General features: G+C 46.8%; 1 protein-coding gene across 1 annotated transcript in view; it reads left to right on the top strand.

The window, feature by feature from the left end:
• Nucleotides 1–23193, top strand: part of LOC147444383 (ABC transporter G family member 35-like) — a 71491-nt gene that overhangs the window by 44236 nt on the left and 4062 nt on the right. Inside the window, exons 18-19 of the mRNA XM_086528102.1 lie at nucleotides 106–396; nucleotides 468–551. Coding sequence (XP_086384228.1) covers nucleotides 106–396; nucleotides 468–551 — 375 coding nt within the window. The remainder of the gene's footprint in view (nucleotides 1–105; nucleotides 397–467; nucleotides 552–23193) is intronic.

Below are 23193 nucleotides of genomic sequence, written 5' to 3' on the forward strand. Positions count from 1 at the left end.
AAATCCTTAAAGAAACCCACTGTTCAAAAATAAACCCCAACAATCCGGGCCCTGAATTTTTGCTGTTGCAATTGATCTGAAGTCATTAATAATGATGTCTTGCAGGCCTTTGTCGATGAGGTTATGGAGCTAGTTGAATTGGACAACCTCAGTGATGCCTTGGTGGGACTTCCAGGGATTAGCGGGCTCTCCACTGAGCAGCGCAAGAGGCTCACCATTGCTGTAGAGCTTGTGGCAAACCCTTCCATCATTTTCATGGATGAGCCCACTTCAGGTCTTGATGCCAGAGCTGCTGCCATTGTTATGCGTGCTGTGAAAAACATTGTGAAGACAGGACGAACCATAGTTTGTACAATACATCAGCCGAGTATCGAAATCTTTGAAGCTTTTGATGAGGTAAATCACACAGATTTCAGCCTTTTCCATCACCCTCTTTTCTGCTGATTCCATTTCATTTCACCTTCCAGCTATTACTAATGAAACGGGGCGGTCAAGTTATATATGCAGGACCTCTTGGAAGGCACTGTCAAAATGTAATTGAGTACTTCGAGGTAATTCCTGGACCTCTCTCTCTCTCTCTCTCTCTCTCTCTCTCTCTCTCTCTCTCTCTCTCTCTCTCTCTCTCTCTCTCTGTGTGGATACAGGCGACACAGGAGTTGGGCATGAAGATGGCCTTCTACAGAGAGCATCTTCTCCAACTCACGGAGGATGGCTTTGTGACTAGGCCACCATACATGGATACACACTTATCTCATGGGATAAGATGCGCTATTGGACAGATACGCACATCCTCACATCAGCTCCAGATCGAGACTGGCCGATTCCGAGGGGTGCCGGCAGGAGCCAGGATATGTCACCTATGTAACTTAGAGCCAGAGACAGAACTGCACTACACATGCCACTACCCGGCATACTATGAGATACGCGGACGCTTCCACTGCTTGTTCAGAGAAGGGTTCGGACCTTTTTCTAGAGTCATGAGATACAAGGATCAGAAGTGTCTCGGATTGTTCCTGCTAGAGCTGCGCAGACTTAGGGAGAACTTGCTGAGGACATCAGGGAAAAGACAGTCTCAGAGACGAATCACAGAGTTCTTTACACCAGACAGAGGAGAGCATACGGAGCAGCCATTACAGCCTACTCATACTAGAGGTACACTGCTTGACAGAGCCACTGAACTTGGCAGATCCAGACGTCCACGACCTCAGGGGGTCTCCCACTACCTACGAAGGTTGCAACAGAAGATACGGATCACTCTAGCTCGACATGCAAGACGCCCAACCAGAGTTCTGACCATGGAGGAAGTCCATGAGATCCGACAGCGAACGATGAGAGATTTCATCTGAACCCACAAACCCCCCCCCCCCCCCCCCCCCCCCCCGCCCCCTTCCCTCCCCCCCTTATTCCCTTTCTCCTTAGTGCCTTAGTGTTTTAGTGTTAGTTCTTTGTAACTTGGTAACTTTGTAACTTGGTAAATTTCCGTATTCAGACATGGTATCAGATTCACCAATTGTAACTTTTTGGTCTCATAGGCCATTTTGGCCTTTTAAGGATGTTCATATAAGATTCATTTCATTTCATTTCTCTCTCTCAGGCACATTAGCCCCTGGGCAGTCTATGAGACACATCAGGCCCCTGGGCAGTCTATGCCTCACATCAGTGGATATAGATGGGAGACAGCTTGTAGACAGGAGACACGATCAAAGCACAGAGGGCGGGGCTCAGGAGGAGTGGAAGTGTTATTCAGGGAGGAGTTGCAGCCATTGATAGATATAGCCCGCAGGGATGAGCAAGCTAGGTACATGTGGGTGAGATTGAGAGCAGAGACACGCAAATATCTTTACATTGCTATTTGCTACTTTCCCCCGAGTACGTCAGTTTATGCACCACCCAAAGGACAGTCCCCCTTTTCTATTTTGGATGATGACATATGGGAGTTCTCTAGAGATGGTGACATCATCATTCTAGGGGACTGCCCATCATCAAACAATACTTTATGATACTTCAGAGGAGATGCTGAGAGAGCTGGATGTTGCAGAGACGGGCCTATCCAGACTATCACAGGATGGGGAACACACTGAGTATGGACGACACTTGATAGACATGGGGACTGCACATGGATTGGCCATCTTGAATGGCCTGCAGAGATTTCCCGCTGCGAGGGGTTTTACATGCTTTCCACACAGACATGGAGCCAGCACAGTGGATTATTTCATGGCACAGCCGAGCCTCATCTCTAGTATTCAAGATCTCACGGTTGGACCCAGACCTGTTGGTGTGGCAGTGGATCATGCTCCTGTGTCGTTGACCATCTCTTTTCAGTTTAGTGTAGCACGCAGGCCACGGGCAGCAGCCCCTACTGGCTACACCTTCACGTGGGAGACGGACTCTGTATACATAGATGGGATCTATAGACGCCTGTGCACAGAGGAGCCAGGGCGACCTCTCGAGGAGCTTACTACTATACTGACACAAACACTACATGATGCAGCAACAGAGGCATACCCACATACCAAGCCTAAGCAGAGACGTCGTTCGGGGAGCATGCCCCAGAACAGTTGGTATGATGAGGAATGCTGGGACACTAGAGCAAGACTTCAGAGGGAGGTGCTTTAGGGGGACATCACTCACAGACAGTCACAGATTGACTTCCGACGCCTAGTGCGGCGGAAAAAGAGGGCATTTTTGGCTCGCCTAGAGCAGGATCTATACCAGCTATTCTTGAGTCAGGACCCCTCCCGACACACCCCCCCCCCCCCCCCCCCCGATCCATGACCACACACATGTGCTTTTTTTCACCGCTAAGATGGTGAGGAAGGCCATTGACAGGATGAGGACTGGGAGAGCATATGATCACGATGGCTTAGTGGCTGAGCATTTCACGCATGCTAGAGATCTACTAGCAGAGCTTCTAGCAGTTATGTTTAACCGTGCCATCTGTGAGGGCTTGCCTGATACTTGGAGCCTATCTACTATTGTACCTATCTTCAAGTCGGGAGACCCTATGGAGCCTGGGAATTATCGCACTATCATGATTGGACACACATTGGCACGGTTGTACGCATCTATTCTTGAGCAGCAGCTGAGTAGATGGGCAGAGAGGGAGGGGATACGCGCAGCCGGGCAGGCAGGGTTCAGGAGGGGTTTTTCTACTCTTGACCATATCTTGACACTCAGAGCCATCATTGAGGAGGGCAGATCACGTGGGAGACGGATCTATTGTAGCTTTGTGGATTTCCGCAAAGCATTTGACACAGTGCCCAGAGCTAGATTGATGCGCAGATTACAGCAGATGGGAGTACCCACAGAGCTCATTTGGGGGGTCATGGCATTATACAGGTCAGTAGTGGGGCATGTACGCACCTCAGCGGGTCTATCCACACCAGTTCACTCCACTACTGGGGTGAAGCAAGGCTGCCCGCTCTCTCCTACTCTATTTGGTATGTATGTGGATGAGGTTTGTGACTACATTGAGAGAGGTGGTGATAGAGGTGCACAGCTGGCAGGGACATGGATTCCACTATTATTATATGCTGATGATATTGTGTTGATCTCCGACTCTCCGGAGGGGATGCAACGTCACTTGGATGCTTTGCATAGGTTTGCCCAGGAAAGTGGTTTGTCCGTCAACCTTGGTAAAACCAAGGTCATGGTATTTAATACCACCCCACAGTGGATCAAGAGGTCAGAGCCCGCATTCACATACGGCCAGGAGACAGTGGAGTATACAAATATACCTAGATGAATCCGGGATGGGCCCAGATTCACCCTTAAAAGGAAAGTGCAAGGTACAGACCCATGGTAGTCACCCACAAGACAATATAACCATCAGCTCCATCATGTATAGTATCGACTAAATACCACGACATCCCCACTAACGTCGTCAGTGCCCAATAGCGGGTGTAGAACTAGGTACTAACATATGCTCCCAAACACAACACACAACACACACATGAGCATACATCAACACAAAGTTCAGCGTACTGAGTTTCTGTCGTGACTCCGGAGATCAAGGGCAGACTCAGCCATAATGAAGCCTAGCACTAAAAGAAGCATTAAATCGAAAAAATTAGCACAAAAATGAGGTAGTTGATAGGGCATACGCACCGCAGAAGATTGAAAGATACAGATGCTTACACCCACCTTGGAGTGGTTTTTAGTGGGCCAGCATTTTCATTGAGGAGGGCAGATTTGACCTGAGCGCATGCAGCATTGGGTAGATTGGAAAGGATGTGTTCACAGGTTCAGTTTCAGGAGCCTCGGACGAAGCTCTGGCTCTTTGACACTTTGGTCGCTTCTGCATTCCTTTATGGAGCTGAGATTTGGGGACCATTGGATCATCACGAGAGGACAGGCCGCAGTGATGGATGGGGGGACATGGAGAAGCCTCTGGTCTCTATGATCTCGCGGCTCATTAGAGCCAAGGCTTCAGTTGTCACAAGACGGGCACCACGTGCCAATAGACAAGAACAAACTGAACAGACTTTTAGCACTTCAATAAAACAGAACTAAGAGAGAGAGATGACATGTGACACGGAGTGGCATAATTCCACCCCAGAGAGTATTGGCCCCAAACCTTGGCGCCCCTTTCCGTATTTCTTTATATTGCATCAACACAGTACAAGCCGATACTCCAGACTCTACACCTTCGCCAAGAAGCATGCCAGAGAATGAGCCCTAACCTCATATTTAAAGGCCCTTGGCCTGAAAAGCAGTTACAGTGAAAAACCTTCAAAACTCAAAAGCTTCTGGTCCGAAAAGCAATGCCAAAAGCTGCCAGCGTAAATCACGGAAATTCGTACAACATGCCACATCATCAGTCAAGACAAAACGCGGAAATCCGTACAGCATGCCACATCATCAACCAGCGTGATTTTTGAAAATGTGCCACATCATCAGTTTTTTGTGTGTGTGCGGGTCCTACTTTATTTTAATCCTTTATGTCACTTGGGGCCCCATCGGACGGGGTCCCCATAAGTTGGTAGGACTTCTTCTTCTGTTGCTTGTTCTTCTTAGGGTTTAGGCCCCTCGGCCGACATCTGTAAGTTGGCTCTATTCTTTAGGCTTTGACACGTCAGCAGTTTGTTATATCTCCCCTTCTTGAAAGAGAGTAATCGTCCGCGATTACAGCATATCTGCAAAACAACTCAAGTTAGCTCAAAAATTTCCGAGGGACATTCCGAGGGACAATCAGTTTGCTCTTTTTGTTAAGGAGTTAGCTTCTCCTTTCGGCTCTTTTGATCAAGGAGTTAGCTTCTCCTTCCGTCCAAATCGGAACTCTTGATATCCCGGCATAGTAAAATTAGCCATCACACCCAGACCGCACAGATCTTCCACGGGTGTCTTGATGCACTAAATTTACATACCCAAGCAATCTCATCCAGTTAGGAATATTCAGTAGCTGGCACATCACAATGCAACACAAATGCTCACATATGTATGCTACAAGACATAGAAACATAAAGCCACCGATGAACACTCCTCCCGCATAACCTAACAAGGTCCGGGCCGGGAGATATTCAACGACTCCCTCATCACTCCTCCCGCATAACCTAAAAAGGTCCGTGCCGGGAGATATAGAGGCCTTTTACAACCAAACGCCCCCCAAACCGCAGCCTGCATTGTTTGGAGGTTGTTGAGAGTAACCACTGCTCAGACTTCTTAATACTCCTCCCGCATAACCATCCAGGTCCGGGCCGAGAGTCATAACAACAATACTCCCCCCGTAAATAACCACAAGGGTCCGGGCCATGAGTAAAAAAAAAAAAGCACTTTTCGATCATTCAATACTCCCCGCGCAAATAACCACAAGGGTCCGGGCCATGAGTATGAACAAGCACTCTCAAACATAGTTTCTCACTACTCCACCCGGGAGTAAAATCACCAATCATTGAAACCAGTATTAAAACCAGAGTCAAACAATTCAAATCGGCACCAAGACAGGTTCAAAAGAGATACCATTTCAAACAAATTCCAAACAGGATCACCAAACAAGTTCTCAAACAGAACTCAAACAAAATTCAAACTTAAAAAGCAATCTCGACATCATCCGAGCTCGAAAAGTCGATTGACTTTCCATCCTGAAACCTGCACCAAAAATTAGGGTTAGATTCCTTCCATAAGGTCGTAGCGGAGCACAGCATGGTCCATCAGCTCTTGGACAGACAATGTTCCTCTGGCGGCGATGGTAGTCCCAAGTCATAGCAGTCACATTGGACCTCCAAGGTCATCTGCTCGTGAAGAGACATCTACTGAGAGATGTCGAGAAATCTCAAGTTATAATCTGCTAGGGTTTCCATGGCAAGCATTTCAGGATACCCCACTCTGCCAGAAGTTACACTCCGAAGGGAGATGTCAAAAACCATATAACTTCGGACAAAATATTTCTTGAAAGCTTGCCAATTCCTTGGAAGTGTGCGGCTTAGTAGCTATAGACATCAACATCTGCATGGCACTGCTTCTGAGAAAAACAGTGACTCGAAACAAATCTGGATCCTTCTCTTGCAAGTAATCTTTATGGCTTATGCCCTGTAAGACATGAGCGGTGAAGACGGGAGCGCGCCCGATGCGCGATGAAGTAAGGGTGGAGTGGCTAACTTCGGAAGTGCACGAAGCTACTATTTCCAATGAACTTTGGAAGTGCGATCTTGCTCTGTCTGCTCTTTGGTAGGACCGGTATGCTTTCAGAAAAGCACACGCCTGATGCTCTGATACCACTGTCACAAGACGGGCACCACGTGCCAATAGAAAAGAACAGACTGAATAGACTTTTAGCACTTCAATAAAAACAAGACTGAGAAAGAGAGATGACACGCGACACTGAGTGGCGGAATTCCACCCCAGAGAGTATTGGCCCCAAACCTTGGCGCCTCTTTGGGTAGCATCAACACAGTACAAGCCGGTACTCCAGACTCTGCACCTTCGCCAGGAAGCATGCCAGAGAATGAGCCCTAACCTCATATTTAAAGGCCCTTGGCCTGAAAAGCAGTTACAGTGAAAAGCCTTCAAAACTCAAAAGCTTTTGGTCCAAAAAGCAATGCCAAAAGCTGCCAGCGTAAATCACGGAAATCCCTACAATCTGCCACGTCATCAGCCAACGCAAAACGCGGAAATCCATACAGCATGCCACGTCATCAGTCAACGTGATTTTCGGAAATCTGCCACGTCATCAGTTTTTTTTTGTGTGTGCGGGTCCTGCTTTATTTTAATCCTTTATGTCACTTGGGGCCCCATCGGACGGGGTCACCATAAGTTGGTTGGACTTCTTCTTCGGTTGCTTGTTCTTCTTAGGGTTTAGGCCCCTCAGCCGACATCTGTAAGTTGGCCCCATTCTTTAGGCTTTGACACGTCAGCAGTTTGTTACATCAGTACCACGTGCTATTGTGCAGAGCTAGCTGCCCCCCCACTAGTGGTTGAGGCACTCACCAAATCTGTCTCCTTCATACACCGCATGTGGGAACTTCCCAGAGACATATGTCCGCCTTGCACTTGAGTCCTATCGACAATTAGCCATGCAGGGAGATACAGCATGTTGGTACGGGGAGATGACACAGGCATATGGGTTCAGCATAGACAGATTGCCTCCCTTCCAGTACTCACTGGATACACCCTCTCTGATTCTTACACAGTCCGAGATCACCACGCTCATCCGCCAGGACTTGACTCAGCTAGACACCAGGAGGACATGGATACAGCCAGCACAGGAGCTAGGCACGAAGATGGCTTTCTACAGAGAGCATCTTCTCCAGCTTACAGAGAATGGTTTTGTGACGAGGCCCAGATACATGGACACCCATTTGTCTCATGGGATACAATGTGCTATTGGCCAGATACGCACATCTTCACACCAGCTACGGATCGAGACTAAGAGATACAGCGGAGTACCAACAGAGGCCAGGACATGCCCCCTGTGTGACATCGAGCCTAAGACAAAGTTGCACTACACATGCCACTGCCCCGTCTACTACGAGATACGAGACCGCTTCCATTGCTTGTTCAGAGAGGGCTTTGGACCACTCTCTAGAGTCATGCGGTACGAGGATCAAAGATGCCTAGGTTTGTTTTTTCTCGAGCTGCGCAAACACAACGAGAGCATGATGAGAGGAGAGGCTAGCCAGTCTCAGAGACAGATCATAGACTTCTTTAGAGCTGCCACTGGACACCCGGAGGAGTTACTACCACAGCACAACTCGTCGCCTCACACCAAAGGCACACTGATCGACCAAGCGACTGAGTTGGGGAGATCCAGACGCCCACGACTGTGGAGGACTACACAGCATCGACGGAGGCTGCATCAGAGGATTCCGATCACTTTGGACCGACATGCACGACACCCGGTTAGACTACTAACCATGGAGGAGATTGATGAGATCCGCCAGCGACGATCGATGCTATATCTCTTGTGATCTAGCTATCCCAGCTAGCTGCTTAGTTCACACCTAGCAGTTTAGGATTCCATAGTATTTTATTTTGTCATTCTGTCATTTTGACATCTTGTTACTCTAACTTTGTATCAGATCCACCACATTGTAACTTTCTGCCTCATAGGTCATTTTGGCCTTTTGAAGACGTTAATATAACATTTCATTTCATTTCATTTCTCTCATGGGCCATACAGTTCTAGCAATGGTAGCGTGATTGAGGAGTAGATACAGGCGTAGACATTCTCAGCACACCAGCGTAAGCAGTTTCTTCATAACAGCGTGGGCATTCTCACATGGTAGTTGGGCTTTCGATTCGCAAATTCCTACACAGCTCAATTTCGTCGGGAATCTAATCTGAAAGTTTAATTAGTCAGATGCAAAAGGGGCTGCTTAGATAAGCAGCGGGCTTGCTTAGGCTGCATTCACGCTGCCCAGCCCAAGGCGTCTTTTTGCATCGCCAGCCGTGATTGAGAAAGCTTTATGAAGCGACCATTAGGATCACAAGAGACAGTGATGCCAAGAAAGAAATCCAGGAAAGCTGGCGGCAAGCATATCATGCACTATGTCAATAGTGGCAGAATGAGATGCAACCACAGGGATATCATCCACAAAGAGACCTAAGATAGCAAAGCCAAAAGGACGGTGAAGCACATAGACATTGGGATCAACAAAGAGGCGAATCCAACCATTGTTGGAGAGATGATTGTGCATGCGCAAATACCATTGACGAGAGCTTTGTTTGAGACCATATATGGGGCGATGCAAGCAACAAACATAATTGGGGTGATGGGGATCAATGAAGTGGGGGGGGCTGATGCATATAAACTTCTTCTTCTAGCAGACCATGTAGGAAAGCAGTGATAATGTCGAAATGATGTAGTGGGAGATCAAAAGCAGCTGGCAACAAGGAGACGAAAAGATGACATACCAAGAACGGGGGAATAAGTATCATTGTAATCGACGCCGGGACGTTGGGTGAAGCCTCGAGCAACGAGCCGCACTTTGTAGCGCTCAACAGAACCATCACGGCGGAGCTTGCGCTTTAGGAGCCACTTGCAGCCGATGATATTATGATGAGGTGGCCGGGGAACCAATGTCCAAGTGTGACAGTAATGAAAGGAAGCGAGCTCACCATGGATTGCTTCGATCCAAGCGGGGGCTTCATCAGAGTTGAGGGCAGCTGAAATGGTGGGGCCGACATTGTCTTCGAGGATGGCGGGAATTTCTTGGGAGACAGCTTCTTCGGAGAGGGTGGTGTGAAAACAGGTTGCTTGATAGATGTCCTTCAGTAAGCGAACGCGAGGATGAACGAGTGAAGCTTCACTCGAACTAGGAGGAGAGAACGCCAGGGATGTGGCAGCTGATGATGAGGTTGGTTTGGGAGAAGTAGCGGGTCAGAGGTTTGAGATTCGACTCCAAAGAGGGTGGGGCGAGTGAAGTTGGTGGGAGTGAGAGCAGCGGAAGGTGGATTGGAGAGTGCAGCCTGAATATGAGTGGGCCGGTTGAGATGATGAAAACGCTGTGAGGAAGAGGGAGAGGAGGGAGTGGCGCTACTGTTGAGGGAGGAGTGGGCTAGTTTTCGAGCCATGGTGTGAGAGAGGTCACGGAGAGTTGCAACAGAGGTACGGCAAGCACGACGATGATATGTGCGAAGAGGAGGGGTAGAGCATGTAGATATAGGTGATGTGTGTGCTGTAGGGAGGTGACCATGACTGCAGGGAAGTGTAGGTGAATTTGTGATGAGATTATGGGAGTAAATTGAGGCAAAATTTGGACATGGTTGGAAATTAGAGGGTGTGAAATAAGTTGATTGAGCCTTAGTAGGCGTGAAATTAAAAGGGGCTGAATTTGAGGAAATTTCAACCGAAGGTGATGGAGCAGCAAGAGACTGCTCTTGCGTGGCTGGAACAGGGAAAGGAGCGAAAAAAATAGAGCTGTAAAGGGGAGATGCGCAGCCAGAAGGGGAAGGGAGTGAGGGCGTAGCCACAGAGAGAGTATTTATGACTTGTGAGGGATTGGACAGGGAGAGGGCCACAGAGATCTGAATGAATAAGAGCAAGCAGATGTGAAGTGCGAGATGAAGATTTAGGAAAGGGTTTTTGAGTAGCTTTACTAATGATGCAACCTTCACAGAGGCTAATAGAAGACAATTGTTTGGGAAGACCAAGAGCTAGCTGGCGATTCTTCATTTGATGGAGAGTGTGCTGAGAAATGTGGCCAAGCCTATAGTGCCACTTGAGGGTTTCTTCTTACATAGCGGTGTTGGCTATAGTGGGCGAAAGCATAAGCCGATGTAGATGAATTACCAAGAGGGTATAGCTTACCTTGCCGAGGACAAGTGATAGTGAAAATCTAGCCACTAGGAGCACGAGCATGGATGTGACAACCGAGACGAGAGAATTCCATCTTTAAGCCTTGATCAGTAAGTTCGAACACAGAGATGAGATTTTTGTGTAGGCCAAGAACATAGTAGACTTGAGGTACAATGATTTTTCGACCTTCAGGCAAAGTGATCTCAACATCACCATAAGCTTGAGCAGGTTCGGTGCTATCATCTCCTAAGCTGACTTCTAATGGGATAGAGAGAGCGGTAAGATTCTTAAGCCATTCCTTGTGATATGTCCTATGATGGGTGGCACCAGTATCGAGGAACCACATATCAGCAGAGGTAGAGTTGGCATTTAGGAAAGTAGCATACAGCTGCATGGGCGGATGGGGCGGCATGAGAAGTGGTTGGCTGGTGCCATCATAGTGAGATAGCTCAATATAATGAGCTTGGGCTTGAGGATATGCGCTGAAGTTGCCCGCATTAAACCTTTGGTGGACGTAGCTTAGGAGAAGTCCTTTACTTGCCTGATTCCTCTTTTTCTGATGACAATCTTTTTCTAGGTGTCCATGTTTGTGACAGAAGTTGCATTGAAAGTGAGCATGAGCGTAGATGCATATCCTCTGGTTGCACACTACATAAGCATAAGCATTTCCATTAGAGTCAGTTTGGGGATTTTTCAAGTGACTTTATCCCATTTTTCCCTATTTTTGACATTTTTCACTTATTTATTCAGTGACTTTTGTTGGGTACTCAATAGGGAAAATTGGGTAAGTTAATATATAAGCAAACCCAAGTTAGCACAAATTGGCAGATGAGCAAAGGCACAGCAGGCTTCCCCGAGCAACAGGTGTCCCTCCCTCTCTCAGCAAGACCCTCCCCAATCCCTTGGCGAGGCCACTCCTTCCACCAACGTTTTCATCATCGCTTGCATCTCCATCCATTGGCGTTTTCCAGAACCAGCCATCGCCATCCCAAGTCCCCACTTGCCTTGGCGTTTTTACCATCCTTAGGCAGCAGCTCCAACATGCTACTAACGCTAGCCAACGGTTGCAGATCCTCAGCGATTTTAGCATCAAAACGCAGTAAGATTCAGCCCTTCAGTCTGTAGAGAAACCAGCGTTTTATCCTCAGTTTCAGCCATTGAAAACACAGCAGATACTCAGCGTTTTCAGCCGGCAGCAGTTCCTTCAAAAACGCAGCCTTACCCTAGACACATCGGCGTTTTTCCTCATCATTTCAGCCCCGACAAGAACAGTCAATTTCAGCCACAAATCAGCAGGGAAAAGCAGTCAATTTCAGCCCCCAAAGTAGCGCCGATTCTCAGCCTTGCCCCTTTGTGGACAGCAGATAAAGAAGCATCCAATTCAGCCCTAAAGTCTTCATTGTCTTCACCGACATAGTCCCCGTTTGCATCAGTCCATTGCATACGCATTGTACACCTTTGTGCAATCAAAGTAGACCACTCTCGCCAACGAGAGTGGGGCCTTCGGAGGAGGGTTTTACAACCTCTCGGGTGTCGTATCTCTTCTCTCTCCTCCTCTCAATCTCATTCACTTGCACGCACAATATCCACTCACTTTGTTCGTGATCATAGCACTCTCCATAAAGACGGAAGGCTCTCTCCTCCCTAAGAACTAAAAGGAACCTTGAGCAGTAAAGATCACTAATCTTGAGAAAATTACAACATTCATTCCCCTGCACCTTACATTGGTATCGTTTCGGCGATATTCTCATTTTTTCTGCATCGTGGGAGCAACATGAATTAGATGTTGAAAGGGTACTAACTCGTTTGGATGAGTGTCAGTTGTACATTGCAGCTAAGAAGTCTGAATTTTTTCTTACTGAAGTCACTTATCTGGGTTCTATCATTTCTGCAGAAGGCGTCAAGCTAGACCCCGCGAAGGTGGAACAGGTTCGTAATTGGGATTTGCCCAAAACTGCATATGATGTGCGTTCTTTTCTTGGTTTATGTCAAACATAAGTTCGCACATAGAGAATTTTGCACGCATTGCTGCACCTATGACTGATGTTTTGAAAGGGGTAAAGACTCGCCGTCAGCACGTAGACTTGCCCGAGGCAGCCATTGAGGCTTTCGCAGCTCTCAAGGTTGCGGTGACAGAAGCACCGTGTCTTATCCTTGCCTCTTGGGATGACCTCTTTGAGGTATGGACGGATACGAGCAATGTCGCCATAGGCGCTGTGCTCCAGCAGCATGGTCGCCCAGTAGCTTTCCTTAGCCGGAAGCTCAATAGTGCGGAAAAGAATTATTCAGTTTATGATAAAGAACTTTTGTCTGTCATTCACTCTCTTAAGCATTGGAAGCATTTTTTGTATGGTAGAGAGTTTACAGTGCGCACAGATCATCAAGCCCTCAAGTGGCTCCAGTCTATGCCTAGTGCACATTGGAGTGATCGCCAAGCGCGGTGGTCACAATTTTTTGAGCAATTTGGCGGTTTGATTGAGTATGTGCCTGGAAAAGCTAACCCTGTTGCAAATGCGTTGAGTCGCAAAGGACAGATTTTGGCTCTCGAGTCAAGAACCACATTTTCTATACAGGGTGAGTCTTTTGACAGCATGAAGAATCAATATGCAGATTCGGAGTTCGGTAAGTATTGGTTGCAAGCTCTTGCTTCCCAAGGACCCAACAACTATCTCATTCGTGATGGATTGTTATTTTTTCGTCAGCGTCTATGTGTGTTGCCCTCTCTCAGGCCAACCATATTGCATGATGCACATGATTCTCTCACGGGTGGGCACAGGGGAATGAACACCACATTGGAAAAGATTGAACGTTTTTTTTATTGGCCTAAAATGCGGAAAGACGTGTTTCGTTATGTCACACAGTGCACCATATGTCAAAAAGTAAAAGCTCCTCACGATAAGCAGCAAGGCCTCTTGCTTCCGCTGCCTATTCCCGAGGGACCTTTTCAGGATATCTCTATGGATTTTGTGACTAACTTACCACCAAGTCTGCATTCAAGGAACACTCAATGTTTAACTATTGTTGATCGTTTCAGCAAATTTTGCATGTTAATTCCTTGTAAGGCCACAGTTACTGCACACGAAGTTGCACGATTGTTCATAAAGCATTGGTACCCCCTCTGTGGTTTGCCAAAGTCCATTGTTTCAGATAGGGATGTTAAGTTTACGTCCAGCTTTTGGCGTGCACTCTTTGAAAATTTTGGCACAAAGTTGAATTTTTCATCTGCTTTTCATCCACAGTCAGATGGTCAAACGGAAATTTATAATCAGTTGGCTTTTGATGTGTTGAAGTCTTATGTTCATGATCAGCAGTCTCAATGGGAGCTCTATCTCCCATTGGTTCAAGCTATTCTCAATGATTCCTTCTCTTCTGCTATTGGTCGAACTCCGTATGAGGCAGCTTTTGGCCGCCGATTCTAGTCACTGTTGACTCGATCGGTCAGTCAAATGCCTGATGCCAATGCTGAGAGTCAGTCATTGGATGAGATTTCTGAGAGTGTGAAGCTTCGGCTAAGCAAGGCTCAGGAATCTTATTCTCGACAGGCTAACAAGCATCGTCAGGAGGTCTCGATCAAGGAAGGAGATTGGGTGTATCTACGAATCATGAAACAGTGTCTTAAGCAAGTTTGAAAGAAATGTCCTAAGTTATCTTTTCGTATGTATGGTCCATTCCCAGTCATCAAAAAGATTAATGAGATTTCAATGAAATTAAAGTTGCCTAACTCATGGTCAATGCACAACGTTTTCCATGTTTCTTGGTTGAAAGTGTTTCAGGGAACACCTCCAAAGGACGTTTCGGAAGAAGAAGAACCGGAGATCATCGATGAAGCAGAAGTCATGGAGCCGGAGCAAGTTTTGTTGCATCAGTTTCGCCATGGTTCGAAGAAACAAGTACGACAATATTTTTTGAAGTTCAAAGATCGAGGAATCCACAAAGCGGTGTGGGTAAACGAAGAGTTCTTCAAGGATTATCCAGAGTTGTTGGCACACTACAAGGAAGCCATGCAGCTCGGTACCAGTACCTCACTTTAAAAAGGACGGGATGTCACGTGACACATCCCAACCCTATGTGTCCATGGACAAGATACACCATAGCAGGGTTTCCGTCAAGTCCAGTCAAGTTAGATTAGAAGTGATCTGGCACTTTTGTGAGTCTATTCATAGACCGTGCATGCCCAATCACTCAGTGTAGATGCATATCCTCTGGTTGCACACTGCATAAGCATAAGCATTTCCATTAGAGTCGGTTTGGGGATTTTTCAAGTGACTTTATCCCATTTTTCCCTATTTTTGACATTTTTCACTTATTTATTAAGTGACTTTTGTTGGGTACTCAGTAGGGAAAATTGGGTAAGTTAATATATAAGCAAACCCAAGTTAGCACAAATTGGCAGATGAGCAAAGGCACAGCAGGCTTCCCCAAGCAACAGGTGTCCCTCGCTCTCTCAGCAAGACTCTCCCCAATCCCTTGGCGAGGCCACTCCTTCCACCAACGTTTTCATCATCGCTTGCATCTCCATCCATTGGTGTTTTCCAGAACCAGCCATCGCCATCCCAAGTCCACACTTGCCTTGGTGTTTTTACCATCCTTAGGCAGCAGCTCCAACATGCTACTAACGCTAGCCAACAGTTGCAGATCCTCAGCGATTTTAGCATCAAAACACAGTAAGATTCAGCCCTTCAGTCTGTAGAGAAACCAGCGTTTTATCCTCAGTTTCAGCCATTGAAAACACAGCAGATACTCCGCGTTTTCAGCCGGCAGCAGTTCCTTCAAAAACGCAGCCTTACCCTAGACACATCAGCGTTTTTCCTCATCATTGCAGCCCCGACAAGAACAGTCAATTTCAGCCACAAATCAGCAGGGAAAAGCAGTCAATTTCAGCCCCCAAAGTAGCGCCGATTCTCAGCCTTGCCCCTTTGTGGACAGTGGATAAAGAAGCATCCAATTCAGCCCTAAAGTCTTCATTGTCTTCACCGACATAGTCCCCGTTTGCATCAGTGCATTGCAAACGCATTGTACACCTTTGTGCAATCAAAGTAGACCACTCTCGCCAACGAGAGTGGGGCCTTCGGAGGAGGGTTTTACAACCTCTCGGGTGTCGTATCTCTTCTCTCTCCTTCTCTCAGTCTCATTCACTTGCACGCACAATATCCACTCACTTTGTTCGTGATCATAGCACTCTCCATAAAGATGGAAGGCTCTCTCCTTCCCTAAGAACTAAAAGGAACCTTGAGCAGTAAAGATCACTAATCTTGAGAAAATTACAACATTCATTCCGCTGCACCTTACAGCTCCATCTTCAACTTCCAAACTTGATATTTGTTGCCATTAAGCTTGTCTATGGTGTGATACATAGCTTTAAGAGAAGGGGTGGAAGAGCTCTCTGCCATCTTGCAAGGTTCCGGGTGCCTTGGAAAAGAGGAGCGAGCAGCAAGACAAATGTTGCTAAGAGGAATTAAGGATCTAATTGCTTGCAAGCTTGAGTAGGTTGTTAAGCTAAGAGGGGCTCCGATACCATGTAAGAGAAATGAAACGAATCCTAATGCAAATGTTAAGCTGATCACTAATGCGCACAGTGAGATAAAAACAGAGTACTCAGCAGAATGTAATGAAGCCTGATTGCATAATAATAAACTGAACTGATAGACCTGTTTATATACATGAATGGCAGTTGATTATGGGTGGTAGCTTAGAGCTAATCTAGGAGGTAGCTGGCCACTGATTAAGGAGTGGCTGGTGAGAAAATAGTGGGCCTAATTTGGGGTGGAGTGCACTCCCACTTACAAACAGTTTAACATGCCATTGGTGCTCCTTGGCAAGAAACGTCTGGTATCGGATAGCTGTTGCTACCGCTAGTGAGTCCCTACAGGTGTTGTCGTCCTGTTGTCGCTGTAGTATTGTTGCAGAACCAAGCAATAGCAGACTGTTGTTGATAGTCCAAAGGTGGAGACAGAGTTTGTTGCCGCTGGTCTGTGTTGCTGCTGGAGGTTCGCTTCTGAACCTGACTGTCGTTGACAATGCCAGGGTTGGAAAGAGCTGCTGTTGAGGCGACGGTTGCTGCATTGGTTGCCAACCCTTGCTCTACTGTGTACCTTACAGGTGATGCACAACATGATTAATATTTCAATGCTTCGTTTTGAAGGTTGATGATGTAGAGCACAAGGGCAAAGTTCTATGGTGTTTCACTAGGCTAATTGTTCAGGGTGTAGAGTGGAGCTGCTCATTCCCTCACTTTCTGATTTCTTTGTGAGAGTTTCTACCTTGCTATCATTAAAATTATGAAGTTCACAAAGACTCTTTTGATGTAGGATGCAATGGATTCCCAACAATTCCCTCAAGCAGACTCTCAACTAGAGTACAACGACACCACATTGCTTGCATCACACTCATTCTCTACGTTTACACCACTTAATGCATCCCCTCAAATCCGTCGTAAATGTGCAGGCATCCCGAGGTAAGGCCGCCCTAGACGAAGCCATAGGGATGCTTGCGGATACAGGCGCTCAGATGTTAGCACATCTAAAAGCGAGTGCAGCCAAGAAGGCGACCTTGGAGGAAAAGCGACTTGCAGTGTTCGACTGTGTGGCAGAAAATATGTCAGGGTGGATGAGGAAAGAGAAAGAGTGATACATTAATGTATAGATGCCCTTCATTCATTATGTGTTCTCTTTGTATGCTAGTCAAGCAACCTTAAACCGGTTGGTTAATCATTTAAGTATTGTTTTGAGCTAAAAAAAAGAAAGTAATGTATCTGTTTTTTACATATTTGCGACTATATTTTGGTGCATTAAATTAATAGGGCAACATGAGTGCAAGTGAGGCTATGGGAATGATCAGTGACACCATCTGTCAAACGGTAATGCTTGAAATAATGGAGGAAGATAGTGATAGGGAAGAAGAGATTATTCAAGCATGGCTACACCTTGCAAGTGATGCTGTGCACATGCCATCCTTCATAGCAACTATGAACCGTATAGAAGGACATTACAAGCGAATAGGTGGGGCAGTACCACGACCTATGCGATTTTATGAAAGCTGCTTGGTGGGATCATACTCTGCAAAAATGTTCAAAGCTCGCAAGCTTGTGAGTTAGTAAGAAAACTTTCCTCCACCTATGCGCCAAAGTTGCACCATTCCTGTAGCGTCGAAGTACTAACATGCGTCAGGCAATCAGTCTAGAGGATCGGGTTTGTCTTGCATTGTAGCGCCTGGCGAATGGCACTAAGCTTGATATACTAGCTGACTTGTACTCATGTGCTAAAAGCACCACATGTGGAATTGTTTTACAGTTTTGTGAAGCTATAAAAATTTGTGGGCTCCATGAGATGTATATACGGTGGCCATCTGATTCAAGAATGGCATCGTATGCAGAGGAATTCGAAAAAAAAATTAAAATTGAGGCATTCCATTTGTCATGGGGGCAATTGATGGCTCCCATATCCCCATCATAGTGCCCAAGGAAAACCATGCAATCGTAAGGGTTTCCACTCAATTCTTTTGCAGTGCACCGTAGCAGCCAATCGTGCAGTATGGGACTATGATGTAGGATGGGCAAGAAGCATCCATGATTCAGTCAACTTCCATCGAAGGGAAATTGGCAAGCGATGCGAGTCTGGACGTCTTCGCAACTTCTGTCTTTTGGGAGATTGTGCCTACCTGCTCGAGTGGTTGGAAGCTACCAAGTCTATGCCTTGTTATGGGGTCTCTATTCAATCTTTCCTCAGAATACCCCATCTTCCAATGTCCGTCACTATAGTATACTGCCTAGCAAGGAAACAAGTGCAGAGGTCATCGAGGTTGATGACTCAGATGATGTCACAGTACAAGCCTATGGGCTTGGTGAGCCTATTAACCATAGGGGAGGAAAGAAATATCCTTTGCACGAGTTCGTCCAACCCTCAATCTTCTCTATGTCTAACTATCCGACCAAGTCAAAGCTCACCTCAGTGTCTGGTGAACTACACTTTGTCGGGCTTCCCCAAGGATGGCTACAAGAGCAGATTTCTATATTGATCAAACACCAGCTCCAGCTTTGATGTCTCTATGCTCCAAAAAGCGGCAACCTCTGCACTTACGGAAACATCTTCAGCAATACCCTCTCCAGACCCAGTTCAAGAAATGCCATGGGGCGACTCTGACATCCCCCAACAAGCTCTTTCAGATGCATGGTTGTGGGATTACCCAATGCTGCTACACCAAGTTTCTGCAGCAACTCAGAAGATGCTTCACAGATAGTCGTATTTTTTGTGTCCTATAAACAAAAGATTAGCCTCTTCAACATCGATAGGAGAGTCATGCACTGATGATTTTGGAAGTGATTGCTTTGTCATACTTCTGGTAAGCCCTGTGATGGTACAGCTCGCTTATCCTCCTGGCTGGAATTTGCACAGAGGTTGCTTGCAAGGGCCACAAAGAACAAGTGTATCCTCTCCCCTTACCCACCCCCTAGCCCACCTCCCCTCGCCCCTATCCTCTCCACCTCGCCCCTACCAACCCCTCCTCTCTCTCTCTCTCTCTCTCTCTCTCTCTCTCTCTCTCTCTCTCTCTCTCTCTCTCTCTCTCTCTCTCTCTCTCTCCGATAGACGGATGACATACACACCATGTACATTTGATTTGTCTCACCTCTTTTCCACCTCACAAGAGATGGGTTTGTGATTTGACCCAACTACATGGACACATATATGTCTCATGGTTTGTGGTGTGCCATTGGTCAGATACGCACATCCTCACATCAGCTGGAGATTGAGACTGGTAGATTTTGAGGGATACCAGCAGACAGCAGGATATGCCGCTTATGCCAGCTAGAGCCAGAGACAGAGGTACATTACATATGTCATTGCACAATGTACTATGAGATACGGGGTCGTTTCCACTGCTTATTCAAAGAGGGCTTCGGTCCTTTCTCTAGGGTCATGAGCTATGAGGACAGTGATGTCTTGGACTATATCTACTCGAGTTACACAGATATAGAGACACATTACTGGGGAGAGCTAGAGAGAGAGTCCCAGAGACAGATTACATATATGGGACAGCCAGAAGAGCAGCCATCACTGCAGAGCTCAGCCCACACTCATCAACCGAGCACTGGAGCTACGGAGATCCAGATGGCCACGATTGAGGAGAGCGGCTACACAGCATGGACAGAGACTACAGCAGAGGATTCGAGCCATACTCTCTCGACATTCAGAGTGCAAATGAGGATGGATTCTAGTAGTAGTATCTTTGTTCTAGTTCTTTTGTACCCAGACATGGTATTAGATTCACTATTTTGTAACAGATTGGTCTCATAGGTCATTTTGTCCTTTTGAAGACGTTAATATAACATTTCATTTCTCTCGCCCTTCCCCACCCCTAGCCCCCTGTTTCCTTTTTGCATCTTTTGAGAATTACTCCTCTGTGCAGACCACTCTTGGATTGGGGCTTCTTCAGTTTTCTTGCCCTTCAAGAGGTCAAAACGTCAGGCTCTGAACTCACACAACGACTTCAATATCAAAGAACCATAAGTGGCTGGTCTCCACTCAATGCACGGGTTCAGGAGGGGACAGTTTTAGGCATCCCCGCCAGGTACACCGTAAACGATACCACTACTCAAGTGGGATCACACTAGATTGTTGCCCCCATCACCCACCCCTTAAGTTGCACTGTGGTCTCTGTCTATGTAGGGGGTTCAGTAGCAGATAGAACTCTTCTCTGGAGTACCCTCAAAAGGACTGCAAGGGGAGGTCATCATGGTGAGCAACTACAACATGGTGGAATCTCTTGAAGACAATAACAAGAAGGGAGGGAAAATCTTAAGAGGGATCAGAAAAATCCAGCTGGGAAGCGTTGAAAGATCACCTCGATTTATGGGATGCTGGAGAACAAGGGCAATTCTCATGGCAAAACTACTCCTCCGGCCATCTCTCTAGGAAATTTAGGCTAGATAGATGCTACATCTCCTCTTCCCTTGCTAAAGCTTTCAACAGGGTCAAAGCTAAAGTATTGTATAGTTCCTACATTTCAAACCACTACCTGCTGGTAGTCACTATAGACGAAAAGGCCAAGAAAATCAGGAATCAGTAGTTTCATACTGATCCCTCTTTGTTCAACCTAGCAGTAGTCCAAGAAACCATAAAAGAGATTTGGCCCCCCACAGTTTTCTGAGAACCATAGCCCTGCAGCAGCTTGGTCCAAAGCAGTCAAAGCTACTCAGAATGCCCTAATCAATTTCAGAAAGGAGATCTCCAACATCAGAAAACGAAGAAGAGAACAAATTTACTAGACCCTCTTAGAGCTTGAAGCCACCCCCTCAGTGGACCCCCTCATCCAATCACATATATATGAAACCACAAGGAAGCTCAAAAATGAAGAGAACCTTGCTGCCAAAGAGGCTTCTATGTTCTTCGGTTTTTTATATAGATGGAGGCAAGGGATGGATCTAGCTAGCCTCGCTAAAGGTCTAGTAGTTGCAGCCAGGTCCCAAAACTACTGGTTGAGTTTCAATCGCATATTTACAAAGATTGGGAGTAGTTTGGGTGTTGTTTTGGGTGAGGGTGGTGCATCGTCTGATGGTGTATATGTTAAAGTTTAGGCATCTCAAGTGAACTGCCCAATGTGATCCTATTATTTAGTTTGGCTTTTAGGTATTTATTTTACTTATTTGTCAAAGTCTTGGGTAGGGCAATTTACTAGGATTGCTATATAAGCAACCCCTTGCCTCCATTGTATACACATTCAAATATTCATTGCCAAGGTTGATTGGTTCAGGAGACTGACTCTCTCTCTCTCTCTCTCTCTCTCTCTCTCTCTCTCTCTCTCTCTCTCTCTCTCTCTCCCCCAACAAGCCGCCCATTTTTTTGCTTAGTATTTTTTGCTTAGTCTTTTGCTTGGTTCACATCGATCAACTTAGGACCCCATAGTATATATCTTTGTTTTGTACTGTTGTTAGGTTATTTTGTTACTCTGACTTTGTATCAGATCCACCACTTTGTAACTTTCGGGTCTCATAGGTCATTATGGCCTTTTGAAGACGTTAATATAACATTTCATTTCATTTCATTTCTCCTTGGTCTCTACACTTCTGCATCGTCAACTTTGACATGGTATCAAAGCTTGTGTAGCTCGTGCTTGAAGGCCTTGGTGTGGAGGAGCAGCCCGGAGAAGACCAAAGAAGAGAAGAAGCCCGTGAGGAGTTGAAGCTCTTCAGTCGCTGCCCATCGCTGCTGCCTGCAGCGTTTTGAAACGCTGAGCGTTTTGCTCATGCAGCGACGACGGACCCCCATCTCTACTCCCGTGCGTTTCAATACCCCCCCCCCCCCCCCCCCCCCCCCCCTCAACCCTCTACCGGTTACATTGCGCCCCCCCCATTGTGTCTTGCGTTTTGAAACGCTGCCCTGCAGCAGCTAGGAAACGGAGACTGCAGCGCACCTTTTGAGACGCCACTGCTCAGCCCGCCTGCGTTTTGAAATACCGCGCCTACGCCCTGCGCCCTCCCCTGCCCACCGGTTAGGCACAGTGACCAGCGTTTTGAAACGCTAGGCCAGTAGCCTAGCATGGCGACAACGACTACCCCCCCCTCTTATGTATCAGCGTTTTGAAACGCTTCAATCAAGCCTTGAGCTTTGAGGTTTGAGAGGAGGAGTGACAAGCAAGTTGAAGGTGAAGCCGGGCATTGAAAGGGAAGACTAAGGCATTTTGATGAGAACGGGCATTTGGGAGTCATCCAACGAAGCGGCTTTGACGAGGTTTGGCGGAGTGCTTTTCAGCGACTTGGAAAGCGGCTTCGACGAGAGCTTTGGGAGCCGTTTTGACGTGGTCGGGGAGCAGCAAAAAAGGCAAAAAAAAAAAACCGACCAAAAGCTATGGATAACAGATCGTCAACCATCCATTTAGCGGCCTATGCACTGGCTCAGTTCTCAAGGAACCCGACAAATTGTTTGACTCGAGTTTGTGAAGTCAAAAGCAATTGGCAGAGTTTGCTAGAGAACAACGGCAAAGGTCAGTAGGACACGGATGGCAGTACCAGTACATAGTTAATTGCCTTGGTACCCGGGAGGTACGACCACAGTCATGATTGTGATTCGACGCTTTGTTTGGCTCGAGAGTTTGAAGCCCAAGGCAAGCAGGAACTCACAAATAGACAAGGACAAAGGCAAGCTGAACAGAGATTACGGTAATAAAGATTTGACAGAGGAGATCGGCATGGCACTCATGGCGATGGCCACAGTGGCATCGACTTCAGATTTCTAGTCAAATGACAGGTGTCACCACTAGCTTCAGCCAAAGAGAGGCTTGTGAGTGGCAGAGAGGGGCAATGTGAGTGAATGCTCCCTATAATTAATTTGGACCCTTGTGTTGGAGTTCAAGTTATTGGTGCTTGGACCCGTAGGTCGGAGTTCAATGCACATGCATCTGGCAAGGAACCAATCAGACGTCTAAAACACTATGGATGGGCTAGCCAATTCATTGTTGTAGGTCAC

The sequence above is a fragment of the Adiantum capillus-veneris genome, chromosome 13, assembly GCF_014529385.1.
Source record: "Adiantum capillus-veneris isolate H3 chromosome 13, ASM1452938v2, whole genome shotgun sequence".
Classification (NCBI taxonomy): Eukaryota; Viridiplantae; Streptophyta; class Polypodiopsida; order Polypodiales; family Pteridaceae; genus Adiantum; species Adiantum capillus-veneris.